This window comes from Mastigoproctus giganteus, chromosome 10 (genome assembly GCF_048544385.1).
Source record: "Mastigoproctus giganteus isolate SK-2022 chromosome 10, ASM4854438v1, whole genome shotgun sequence".
NCBI lineage: Eukaryota > Metazoa > Arthropoda > Arachnida > Uropygi > Thelyphonidae > Mastigoproctus > Mastigoproctus giganteus.
In genome coordinates, this window is record NC_143584.1 from 174,988,402 (window position 1) to 175,002,640 (window position 14,239).

Here is a 14,239-nt window from a genome sequence, read left to right on the forward strand (position 1 = left end):
TCATTTCTTCTTGCTATTTTTTACTTCTCATAAGATTGGAAACTGTACTTTGTGTAAACTATGTACACTGTGAATTGAATACACATGACAGTTCAGCTTTACGTGAACTTCGGGAAAATAAAGGACATTATTATACAGAGGGCAGATAAAGGAGATACAGTGGTAATACTCGATAAACCTTATTATATTAATAAGTTAGAATCAGTTGTTTCAGATATCCACTTATCTTGAAGAAGACCAGTAGACCCGGCACTATTTACTAATTTAGTCAATCAATACAATAAAACGTTAACCACGTATCGAAAAAATGACTACATTACTATGGCTCAGTTAAAGGAATTGAAGGCCAGAACATACAATATTCCTGCACTTTTCGGTCAGGTAAAATTACACAAGACTAGATTTCCTATTCGGCCTATTGTTTCCTACGGAAACTTTGCATTTTCATCCTTGGCCACACATGTTATAGCATTATAAAACCCTTTAGACAGGTGATACAATTTGAGATTAAGAACTACGATACATAATTTAATAACCTTAAGGACTGTAGACTTGGTGACAATGACAGTTTATTCTCACTGGCTGTTACCTCATTATATATGAGTGTAAACGTTGAATACACATTAGATATTATTTGGGGTTGTTAAATAATAACTCGATACCGATTAATTATACGAAGCTTCCTATTGAGGAAATTTTTCACTTAATTAAACTCTTGGTTGAAGCCAACTATATCACCTTTCGAGACAAAGTGTACAAACAAATTTTTGGTTTGCCAGTGGGATTGAGCCTGAGTGGCTTAATATTGGAGATCTATCTATCAATGATTGAGCATATACATTTCACGCCTTTTCGACCCCGTATCACATACTATGGGAGGTATTTAGACGATATTCTAGTTATTACTGATAGTAGTACTATCCAAGACATTTTACATTTGTTTAATAATATTCATTAAATTTTCTAACTTTCCCTTACTCGAATAAAATACAATTTAACATCCATCGAAAACCTACAAAGACCACTATGCTTCTACATTATAACAGCTATCACCCATTCACCTATAAAAGATCAATTATCTTTAATCAATTTCAAAATGCCTACAAATATTCAACAACGGAATCTGCTTTGGGCTCAGAAATGCAAATATTAACCAGCAGATTCTTAAACATTGTTTAACCCCTTGCTACAGTAAACTGAATTCGGGTACAAGCTAAGGATAGGATACAAAATACTACACCAACCAACAATAGTAATATCAAAAAATACTTTATTTCTGTCCCATATGTTGAACAGTGGCACAAACAGCTTAACAGATTCTTTAAAAATACCGAATTTAAAATTGTGGCCCAGCCAATACGGAAATTACATGCTATACTGAACAGTCACTCAGTCATTTCCTCATTCGCAACACAAATTAATGACCTGGTATACAACATTTCTTTGTAATATCGGTGTGTAGATACACCATAGACAACTCTTAAGAAACTACAAAGTAGTTGTTGTAGGCACCATTTGCTCTTTCTCATATTGCGTTCTGCCTTCACGACGAGTTGCCATGATATTGCACTACCTCGAATAAGTAACGCTTCACTAACAGAGAAGACTATTGTTACTTATTCTCAGTGAGTACCACCACCACCCAGACATGTTTCAAGGCTATTGGCCTATCATCAGTGGGTGGGCAGGTACCCTGGTATTGCAGACACGACGACCCAGTTGTGAAGATAATCACACAATATGAGAGATGCCAAAAGGTGTATATGACAATATTTAAAATAACTAAATGCACAAGGCATAATACATTAACTCTTAATGTATTAACTCTTCCCTTAATACATTAACTCTTAATGTATTATGCCTTGTGCATTTAGTTAATATCCAAGTAGGAGTAATATTTATGTTTAATATTCTATTTAAAAACATCACATTTACATATCTGAACAGTTTTTCTATACCTTTGCTTTTGTCCACTAAAAAAAAAAAAACTAGTATGTTAAATCATACTGGTGGACAAAGCACAAAGTTTTTTTTTTTTTAAATTCGTTAGCATATATGCATAATGTGCCTATTGCATTGTATGTCCACATGTAATAACTCTGCTTCTAGTGGATGGATTTTTGGAAAATGTTATATTTGGGCCTTTTCGAAATATTTGTTAAACCATCACAAATTTCATTAAAATTGGACCAATAGAAAACTGTGTGAACTTGGAAATCTATATGAAATAAAATAAATTACAATTGATAAAATTCCTTTTGTTAAAAATACACACTTTTTGCATCAGTTTATCAATGTGGTGAAATTAGACCTAGTTTAGGCCAAGACCTGGGAGTAATTGTGCAGTCAGATATGAAGTATAAAGTTTTCTGAACAATGCAGACAGCCTGCAAGAGCAGGCCATGGGGTTTTGTCAATGATATACAGAAATTTTGCTAGCACGGAAAAGGAGGTGATTGTCCCTCTGTATAAGGCAGTGGTCAGGCCGTGCCTTGAGTACTGCGTACAGGTCTGGAGGCTTCATTTTAGGAAGAATTAGATTTGCTTGAGCATGTACAGAGAAGGACAACAAGATTGGTGAGGGGAATGAAGGGATCCTCTTACCAAGAGAGGCTTAAGTTCTGCAGATTGCAGCGGCTGGAGACTAGGCACCTGCAAGGTGATCTGATTGAGGTGTACAAGGCCTTGAATGGATTGAGCATGCTGAATTCTGATGGGATTCTTCCACTTGTTCAGATTACAAACCTAAGGGGGCATAAATTCAAATTGAGTAAAGACAGCTGTAGAACAGATGTGCAGAAATTTGCCTTTAGCGAGCGGATGGTTAATTGCTGGAACAAACTTCCATCTGTCATTGTGGAAGTTGATAGGTTAAATAAATTTAAGGAGGACCTGGACAGGCATTTAGAGAGAATGGTTGTGTGAATTTTTTTTTTTTTTTTTTTTTTTGGCTGATGCTAAATAAGCTCATACGCTTGCTTTTTTGCATCACATGCCACGATTACTATCTCTAAGCCTGTGGAGAGATAAGGGCTGAAGAGTATACAACTTCGTTTTAAATGTTTTAACCCAGGAAAATTTCTCAGTGCAATATCTGACAATAGGCTGTGTACTTTTTGTGGCATTGTACAGGCTCAATCTTGCAATGTGTGAATTTGTGTCCATATATGTTATCCTAGGACCATAGCCACCCAAAGTAGAGGTGGTATTTTAAATAAAGCCTTCATGATGCATTAATGCATGGGTGGGGAATCTGCACCCTTTTGTAATAGTGCAGCCTTATTTCATACTTACTTAAACGCATTCAAACTGATGATTTTAATAACATTAATAAAGGCTTACAGTTGATTAGAACAGTTCTGACTTTCTGGTGTTTTATGTAATGCTTTCATTCTTTACCATCATTTCAGTAAAGTGATAGTGAAGAAAAATATATAGGTGTCATTGATGGAGTATGTAGGTGTGTCTTTGGTTGGTGGGGTCCTTGGCCTTGATTGAGTACAGTGACAAGTATAAAAGTTTCGAAAAATGTCACACTGAGGTTAGCTGTTTAGCTACATCTGGTTGATGTCTGAAATGCACCTGAAGATTTGCATGTGAAGTTGATTGAGCTGTCAGAAGACAACATTTTTGAAGTTTATATTGCAAATTGACAACCCATTGAAATATAGAAGAATGTTTTTATCCATGACTGCATTAACATTCTTGTCATTTATTCTCATGCTTTGGCACAACTTGTTATTGACAGATGCCAAGCACTCACTGATATATCAGTTAAAGCTGAACACAATGCTGAAACGAAACAAAGTTATTTGAGAACAATCATAAAAACTCGAATTTCCCCCCCCCCCCTTTTTTTTTTAATTTTGGTAAATTGGAATGACAACATTTTTATTTAAAAGTAAAATTGTTTTTTCTTCCTTAGTTTTTTAAAATATTGGTAAATATAAAAAAAATTAAACCTATTTTAGGTTCATTAGTTTATATTTGCATAATGAGCCTATTGCCTTGTCTGTCCACAGGTAATAACTTAGCTCTTAATGGATGGATTTTCATTAAATTTTATATTTGGGCCATTAAAAAAGATTTGTCAAGCCATCTCAAATTTCATTAAAATCATTTTTAATGAAATTTCTTTTTTCTGTTTTTCTTTTCCCATTCCAATTATAATAACTCCACTCCCAGCAGACAGATTTTCATAAAATTTTATATTACTCTCTTTTAGAACAGTCTAGCTCACAAATTTCATTAAAATGGGACCAATAGACATCTGCAGTTACTTCTTTGTCTATCTGTCTGCATGTAATAAATCAATTCCCAGTAGTTGAATTTTCCTCAAAATTTATATTTCTCTCTATTTGAATCTTTTATCAAGCCTATCCAAATTTTATTATAATCAAACCAATAGAAATTTGAAAATTGTTATTTATTATTTTTTTTAAATATGTTATCATAGAGGGGCCATCATAGTATACCTTATATTGCAGCTGAAATACTGGATGTTATGTTTGTTGTTACTATGCACTGGTTATAGGAATGAATGGGCGGTGAGGCAGATACACAGAAATGAAATGAAATGTTTTTGGTTCATGCATAAGTTTTTGCCTTTTTTTTTTTTTTCTGTTTGCGATGTGAATTATGAGAAATACTTAGAAAGATATATAACTTTCAGCCTGATGGAGGACTCCAATTAACATTCGGCCTTCCAGTGAAAAAAAAAAAAAGGATTTCCATCTTCCGCATTAGTGTATTTATAGCATTAGTATAATTAATTATAATATTTCATGTAAAGTCTAATTGTATATGGCATTTGAAACTAGTTTGAAACACTTGAAAATTTCATTATTTATTATTATTATTTTTTCCTTCCAGTTGGCCTATGATGATGCAATAAATCTTATAGCAAAACTTCCTCCAATTGCTTCTATTATATATAGGAACCTGTACAGGGATGGAACAAGCATTGGAGCCATAGATGTAAATAAAGATTGGACCTTCAACTTCACTTCAATGCTAGGCTACGATGATCCCGTTTTTACTGAATTAATGCGCCTGTACCTCACAATTCACAGGTTTGAAAGTTTTATAGTATCTTGATTTACATGTTTTTATTATAAAACATACAATAGGCACTCTAGTTTTTGATAACTGGAAGAATTTTCCAATGCTTAGTAAATGAATTAAGCATGTATTTCATAGCAGAGCATATTCTGTCATTACAGTAGGTGAGGTGGCACTCTATCTTCTGTAATATTTTACTAATCTAAAGTTAATACATAATTCTGAATGTGCTTAGTTTTTTTTTTTTTTTTTTTTAACAGATTTTTGGGGTATCATTAACAACAGTTTCTACTTATCAATAAGAAAATAGTTCTGCTTTGCTGACTGTAGAAACTTTTTTCTAGGACTGCTACTGAGTTGGTCTCTCTTGTGCAGAGGTTGTTGATTTTTGCACTAGAAAAATAAGTACTTTTTATCCATCAAAGTGGACAAACGGACTTTTTGGTGTAATATCTTGGATGTGAAACTTTCACTTTTCTAAGTGGAAAGTTTTGAGTTTGAATCCTTGAGACTAGATGAATTCTTAGTTTCTGAGGTGGAGGGAATAGAGTCCCCAAAGGAAGGTGGGATGAAGTTATGAGTTACTATTTTTGGTTCTTGGTTTAGGATCAACACTAATCACAAACATTCAAATGTACATTTTTAAGGAATTTTTTTTTTTTTTAAATTAATCTAAGAGAGGTTTCTACTTTTTAATTTGAGGGTTTTTTGTTTTTTTTTTTGCTTGCTGTTTACATGTATCAAAGATCAATACCTTATTCTGTACAGAAATTAAACATTGTTAATAAATCTAATATAGTATCCAAATAAATCTTAAGGTCCATTACTGAATTAAGTGCAATCAGGGGAACTTTGTGTTTTCTCCAAGAATTGACACCAAGAACTGTGTAAAGCTTGGTCTTATATCCAACATATAAACAAATACTGCTGTCCACAGTTCAACCTAAGTTTCAAATATCTCTTTAAATCACATAGCATCACCCAGTAGGTGAATTTGCTATGCACTTAAAAATCTGAGACACTGACAATACAGCTGTTTCAAAGCTTACAAGAACATTAGAAAATGCCGATGTTAGTTTATTTAACATGTTCAGTGCATTTATACATATAAGTAATGGTAAGTCTCCATTAAGCTCGGCCATTCCCTGGGCCAAAGCCCATCCATCAGCTGGCTGGTTGCTTCTATTGGTGAATCTAAGTGAACAGCCAAGCAGTGAATGGGAGAAAAAACTTCCATTTAAACACAACTGTTGTGTGCATTCTCCCAATAACTTGGTTAGTAATTGGCTTATGCTAGCCATATTGCATATAGGGGTAGCTCACCCCAATTATTGGGGGGATAGATAGCAAGGGATATTAATGCAGAAATTAAATTAAAACAGCTTTACAGCATATTACTGTGTGCTTTAAATTGTGAAAATTCAATGTTATGGTATGTGGAATACAAATCTTTTGTGATTTCTAACATAATTTTCATTTTAAAGCTGGATAGTAGAGGAAACCACAAATAAGCAAAATCATTACTTGGAAATGGATACCTGTATGTAGCATTCTGTTATTTTTAATTTTAAATCTTATTCTGTTCTTGATACTGTTTACACATAAATATGGTTTTTCATTTCAGTGACCACGAGGGTGGCAACGTTAGTGCCCATACTACACACTTAGTGGGTAGTGCGCTCTCAGATCCTTACCTTTCCTTTTCAGCAGGAATGAATGGATTGGCTGGACCACTTCATGGCCTTGCAAATCAGGTATTTTGTTTTAACAAGAATTTTGTGCACATTAAACTACTTTAGAATTTCTTCTCCATTCAAGTAGATTAACTACGGTATACATGTCAGGGTTATGCTATTAAAAATGGTAACGTTAGTTTCAAAATCACTGCCCAACATTGCGATGTGCACAGCTCAGATTTTTAATTATTTTCATGCTGATATCTGTAATTAATTCTGTTTACTATTATGTGTTTGTTATTTAGTTTTTAGGAGCATTAGCAACTAAGGCCATATTGCTCCGGGGATATGCAGTGGTCATTCCCTGACCTTTCCGCATCCTCCGTATTTGGTCGACACGGGCTCGAACCCCGGTCTAATCAAGAAGCGTGTGCTACGCACTGCTGCTCCTGCCCACCTGGCTACGGAGGCGCCTACTATTATGTGTAGATTACAAAACAATTTGTAAACAGATGTCATATTGAAACAACCTTGAAAAAATATGTACTAACTCTAGGGAGCCCACATTAAAATTGTACATACAGGGCATTTCAATTAAAATACACCAGGGTCTGTCACCTTTTTGGTTTAGGCTATTTGCTAGAACTTTATTGTTACATTTGAGCTGAAATTTTTGGATTTGTCAAAATTGGACTTGGTATTACCATTTCAATTTCCAAATTAAATTTTGTGTTATAAACTGCATTTTTCACAGTGGAAAAGTTGTTCCATGCCCTTGGTTTAGTCTAAAAACATCATTGGTATAATTCTTAAACAGATATAAACTGTTTTATATGAAGATAAAAAAAATAACTCAACAGTCAGTGTGGAGATACAGTACAAAACTACTAAACATGCATGTACTGAAAAGCAAACATAACATACAACAGGTTCTCCCTTTCAAGTAAAATTGGTTTGTTTGGTTGTTTGTTTCAGAAATACACCTATGTTTTTTAGGCTGAGCTAAAGACTGGGAACATCTTTGGGCAAATTTTTAATTTAGAAATAATAAAATCTAAACAATAATACTTAGACTAATTTTAACATAATTTCAACCCAAATATGACAAGAGTCCAGACAACAAATAGCTTAAACTTTAAAATAAGCAAGGTAGACTCCCCACAGTGCAGTTTAATTGAAACACTAGTGAAATGGTTAATAAACAGTAGCAGAATCTGTATGACTTCAGAAATATACTAATTTGGTAGCCAACTAACTTTTTTTTTTTTTTTTTTTAATTCATATGAATGTAATCTTTATTTGCACAGGAAAATAGAGCTGCACACAGAACAATTTACCAATACTACTGAGTGCTTCAGTTGGCATTAGTGTACTTGTTGTAGTAATTGACATGGAGAACACTTCTTTCCTTTTCAGGTTGTTATTCGGAATTTGTCTTTTTTTTTCCTTTTTTTTTTTTTGCTATGTTTTGGAACAAGTACATTTTTCAATAAAACTTTAAATTTAGTAGAAGCCATAATTCTTCTTAATTATAAAAAAAAGCCTTATCCACACAATTATTATATTCATATTTTCTGGACCATAATACTTGTTTATTTTATCCTGAGCAAAAAAAAAAAATGGTAAAAACATCCAGGTGTCCCTCAGAAAAGCTAGCTCTTTTTACTGTATATGACCATTACTGATCACATAAAAGCAACAAAAAGGATGGTTGCTGAATTAAATGTAGTTACTTTAATTGCAAGCAGCTTTAGCCACCTGCAACCTCTGGACTAATCAATTAATGCCAGATGGAAATTTGTTCTAACAATTGATTACTCTCTAGCTGAAAGCAAATTTTTGCACATTTCTCCTATAACCATACTACTTCAGTTTAAATTTGTCCCCTTATATGTGTGTTGTCTGAGCAAGAGCTAAGATGCCATCTACATTTAATTTGCTCAATCCATTTTAAAGTCTTAAGAACTTCAATCAGATCTCCTGGCAGGTGCCTAGTTTCCAGATGCTGCAGTTTACAGAACTGAAGTCTTATGTTAAGGGTACCCCGATGCTCTTCTCTCCACCATTCCAATAGGTTCACATCCTTCCTAAAATTAAGCTTCCAGACCTGTATGCAGTACTCAAGATGCAGCCTAACCATTGCCTTATACAATGGGACAATCACCTCCTTGTCCCTGATGGCAAAATTTCTGTACATCAATGACAATGCCATGGAACTGTCTTAGCAGCTTGTCTGCACTACTCGGGAAAACTTCACATCTGGCTGTACAATCACCCCAGGTCTTTTTCTTTCTCTACGACCTTGATTACTGTTTCCCGTGTGCATTTCCTTTCATATTTGTATAAAACCTGGCGCCTCCGTAGCCAGGTGGGAAGGAGCAGCTGTGTGTAGCACACGCTTCTTGATTAGACCAGGGTTCGAGCCCGTCACCACCAAATACGGAGGATGCGGAAAGGTCAGGGAATGACCGGAGCAACATGGCCTTAGTTGCTAATGCTCCTAAAAAAAAAAACCAAATAACAAAATAGTATAAAACCTCATTTGCCACTTATCAGCTTGTATGGCTAATTTTCCTAGGTCTAGCACCATCACCCTGATTTCTGTTATTAACCACCCTGTCAGCCTTTGTATCATTTGCAAACTTTTAAATTAAACTTTGTCTTCATCAGTGCTTTCTTGCATCACATGCCACTACTACTACTAGTGTCATTTAAAAATACTGAAAATAAAGGGCTCTGCACTGAACACTGAGGAACTGCACTAATAATATAATATTAGTTTAAGAAGAGTAGTTCCTGTTAATAATCACTCTCTGCCTTCTGTCACTCAACCATCCCTCTACCCATAGCAGTTTATGTAGCAGTCTTTCATGTGGAAGAGTATCGAAAGCTTTGCTGTGTCTTTCAAAAAATATGGTATCAGCTATATTTTTTGTCCTGAAATATTGCACTCTTTGAAGAAACAAAGTTCAGACCATAACATCAGTAATGCTGAAAGTGGTAGTAGTGATGACACATTATATAATGAGAAAGCTTTCTCTACACTGAAATTTTATTTAGTAAGCACCTTTGAATTTGCTTTTTAAAACACTGGAACATCTTATGGTCTAGTGAGTCGTGTCATCTATAAAATATCGTATTCATCGATACCCTGCATTTAATAGAATTCTCGGGTGGAGACAGTCAGCAGTATCAGCAGGTTTATTGTGTATTCATTTCTCCATTGTAGGCTTCTCTTCAAAAAATAGCTAGCCGGGTGGGTAAAGTGCCTGCCTGGCAACCCAAAGGGCGCGGGTTTGAATCCCGCCTCGGGCTTGGATCAAAGTACTGTAAAAACCTTGGGAGGTGCATTATGGCCACAGAAGCCGATGCACCAACAACTACCAAAAAAAAAAAAAAGCTAATTGCCTGCTTTAGAAAATTTCCATAAGCAAACCTAAAATAATGAAACTGTTAAGAAGATATGTTAGCAAAATACATCACACAGTTCCAGAAGGACTGTACAGGTGCACATGCTGAAGTTGCCAACTACCTGACATTATTTGCCATTAAAAGTTTTATTTGGGATATCTCAACCAGTTTTTTTCAAATTTTGGAAGCGCTGAGAATTAAATTAATTTCTTGCTTACATTTTGAATTAAATGTATTGTAAATTTAAGCAGAATTTTTTTTTTCTTGATAAAAGTATAATAAAAGAATATAGTAATAAAAAATCAGAAATAAAAAATACAGAAGTGCACACTGACAAAATTCTTGCACCCCTGATTATTTATTTGTGATTTCTAAGCATTATAATCAAAACATACTGATGTGGGATTTACTTAAACACAACTACTGTCAAGGGTAAAGGGAAGAGTAAGTATGACTACAGTGGTCTCAGACACTACAGTTTTTAAATTATATGTAGTGGGACCAACTGATGATGGTATTAACAGAAAATTCTAAATGGAAGTAATTGTAAAAGTTACTAGGCTTTTCATATCAACTGAGAAATAGTGTTCAAGGATTAGACCTAAATGGATGTCTGATGAGACTTGTGAGAGAGAAGAAAAATCCATGGGATGCATATAAATTATCAGTTGATATAGAAGCCTATAGTAGATATAAATTAGTCTGTAATCAAGTCACAAAAGAGGTTAGACAAGCTAAAGTGAATTAAGAGAAGTCTCTTGCAAAGAAAAGCAGCAAAGACTTCTTTATCTATAATATTAACAATAAAAGGAAGGAGTTGAAACACATTGGGCCACTTGATATCGATATTTTAACTGTTGATGATCTTATCAATTATTCAGGATGTTGACAAACTGAATAGGTATTTTGTATCTGCATTCACATATGAGGAATTCTTTAGGAAAGGGGATGCCAGAAATTTATCCAATTCTAATAGGAAGTTAAATGATTTTGTCAGAAGTGAGAGAAAAGTGGAAAAAATTTTTAAATTAAAAATAAAAAAAGGTACCTGAGATGGATGGGTTATATCCAGTTATATTGAGACAGGAAGCAGACCCTTAGCCATAATTATGAGAACACCTTTAGATTCAGGGGGAAGTCCCTATGGACTGGAGATGTGCAAATGTATCCTCAGTTCACAAAGGGCGGGTGGGGGGAGATTAAAAGGTCACACGAGTAATTACAGGCATTAGCATTAGTAGAGGCATTTGATGCAAGAAAGCAAGCTTATGCAGCATCAGCCAAAAAAAAAACCACTTCCACTTCACCCCTCTGTTCGTTCAAAATACCTGTCCAGCTGAGCCTTAAACTTATTTAGGCTATCAACCTCCACGACAAGGGATGGAAGTCTGTTCCACCAACCAACCACCCGCTGGCTAAAGGCAAATTTCCGCACGTCTATCCTACATCTGTCTTTCCTCAATTTGAATTTATGCCCTCTCAGGTGATTTTTCTGAGCTAGAGGAAGAATCCCATCAGCATTGAGCATGCTCAAACCATTCAAGGCTTTATACACCTCTATCAGATCACCTCGCTGGTGCCTAGTCTCCAGACACTGTAATTTGCAAAACTTAAGCCTTTCTTCGTAAGAGCACCCCTTTGTTCCATTCACTAATCTTGTTGCCCTTCCCTGTACTCGTTCCAGCAGCTGTACATCCTTCTTTAAATGAGGCCTCCAGACCTGTATACAGTACTCTAGGTGTGGCCTGACCATTGCCTTATACAAGGGAATAATCACCTCCTTATCCCTGCTGGAAAAATTCCTGTATATCATTGACAATACTCCATGAGCTACTCTTGCAGCCCGTCTGCACTGCTCAGAGAACTTCATATCTGCCTGCACAACTACCCCCAAGTCCCTTTCATTCTCTACCACTATCAGTGTAGTACCACAGAGTTGATACGTTGCTCTGGGGTTGCTGTTTCCCATGTGTAGTACTTTACATTTGTCAATGTTAAACATGTTAACTTAACTTCCGTTCCAAGAAAAATAGCCACTGGTTAAAGAAGAAATGCGTGACTATCCAGATATGAATGCAATTATACTGCAGTCAGCATGGTTTGTTAAGAGGCAATCTTATCTGTCTTATTGGATGCTATGATGCAGTAACAGAAAAACTGGATGCAAAAAAATAATTTTGATATCATATACTTGGAAAGCTTTTGATACTGTTGCACATAAGGCTGCTGCGATTGGAGCACTGTGGCATTAAGGGCAAGTTACTGCTCTGGATAAAGGGTTGGTTGAGTGGGAGAAGATAGTGGTTATCAATCAACACTGCTCTTTGTGGGCTAGTATTTTTAGTGGATTCTCCCAGAATTCAGTGCTGGTTGTATTGTTGTTTTCTGTATTTATTAATGATATTCATGAAGGCATATCAGGCTTTATGTCCAAGTTTGCAAATGATACAAAGATTGGCAGGGTGGTTATTGACAGTATGCTACTGCAAAAGGATCTAGAAATATTGGGCAGATGGACTGAGATATGGTAATTTGTTTAACATTGATGAATGCAATGTTTGGCATATGGATAGCGGTAACCCCAGAGTAACATACTAACTGTGTGGTACTACACTCGGGGTAGTGGAAAATGAAAAAGACGTGATGGTAATTGTGCAGTCAGATATGAAGTTCTCAGAGTAGTGCAGACAGGCTACCAAGACAGTGTAAAGTTTTGTCAATGATATACGGGAACAGGAGCCATCAGGGATAAGGAGGTGATTATCCAATTCTACAATGCAGTGGTTAGGCTGCATACTGCATGCAGGTGTGGTAGCATCATTTTAAGAAGAATGTAGATCTGCTGGAACAAGTGCAGAGATGGGCAATGAGTTTGGTGAAGGGAACAAAAGAATGGTTTAACCAAGAAAGGCTTCAGTTCTGCAAATTGTGGCTTCTGGAAACAGACTAGTTATCTGTAAGGTGATATGATTGAGATGTTTAAAGCTTTGAATGGATTCAGCATGCTCAGCATTGATAGCATTCTTATTCTTACTCAGACTGCACACAGAGGGACATAAATTCAAATTATAGAAGGATGGTTGTAGGATAGTGTTGGAAGTTTGCCTTCAGCCAGTAGATGGCTGATTGTTGAAACAAACTTCCATCTGCTGTTGTGGAAGTGGTTAGTTTGAATAAATTCAAGGAACACCTAGACAAATTAATTCAGTGGATGGACAGGTGATGTGGGAAGGTGGGGTTTTTTTTTTTTTTTTTGCAGGATGCTTCATAATTCGTAAGCTTGCTTTCCTGCATTATTTTCTTCTACTATTAATACTAATTATGTAAAAGACCAAGCATCAGTCTATTCATTTGACATAATTTTTTTTTTTTATTTTTAATGGTTAGATTAACATGTAAATGTTATTGAATAGGTGGTTCACCCTGCTGAAGAAACTGATTATCAACGTATTTTATGTGAAGTGCCACTGGAGTATGCTAGCAAGATTACCTACTTTCCTATGCTTTGGACTTTCACCATTGAAAATCTGCTGGCCTCCAAACCTAGAATGTAAAATGGAGACGCAAGTTGCCAGCTTGGTAGTGGTAGTAGTAGTAGTGGCATGTGATGCAAGAGAGCATGTGTATGAGCTTATGCAGCAAAAACCAAAAAAAAAAAAAAAAAAAAAAAATTTTTTTTTTTTTTTTTGGTTTTTGGTTGTGTTTTAAGATTAATATTATATTACTTTAATTTGAATATAATGTACAGTAAACCCCTGCTATTCACGGGGGTTACGTTCCTGAGAAATGTCGCGAATAACGAAAACGCGAATACTGAGTTATGGCTCCCATAGTAATAAAGGGGTTCCGTTCCAAAGTATGAAATATATAAGAAAAACTAGTCTAAAATTTTGTCTATGTATGTATTATATGTACCTTCATAATATGACTATGTACATAGTGAAATGCAAGCATATGGCATCGAAATGAAAATAAGAAACAATTTAATATTAAATCTAATATTTATTAGAAATTTCAAACAAATCTTTCAAACCTTTGCTAGCAAAAAAACTTATCCCGCCGGTGCTATCACCAGTTTCGCTAAAGTGTTG

General features: G+C 35.2%; 1 protein-coding gene across 1 annotated transcript in view; it reads left to right on the top strand.

Annotated features, from left to right (window-relative positions):
• Nucleotides 1–14,239, top strand: part of LOC150079541 (putative citrate synthase 2, mitochondrial) — a 132,191-nt gene that overhangs the window by 94,742 nt on the left and 23,210 nt on the right. The window contains exons 6-7 of the mRNA XM_090383690.1: nucleotides 4,873–5,072; nucleotides 6,686–6,815. Of these exons, the coding sequence (XP_090239816.1) occupies nucleotides 4,873–5,072; nucleotides 6,686–6,815 (330 nt within the window). The remainder of the gene's footprint in view (nucleotides 1–4,872; nucleotides 5,073–6,685; nucleotides 6,816–14,239) is intronic.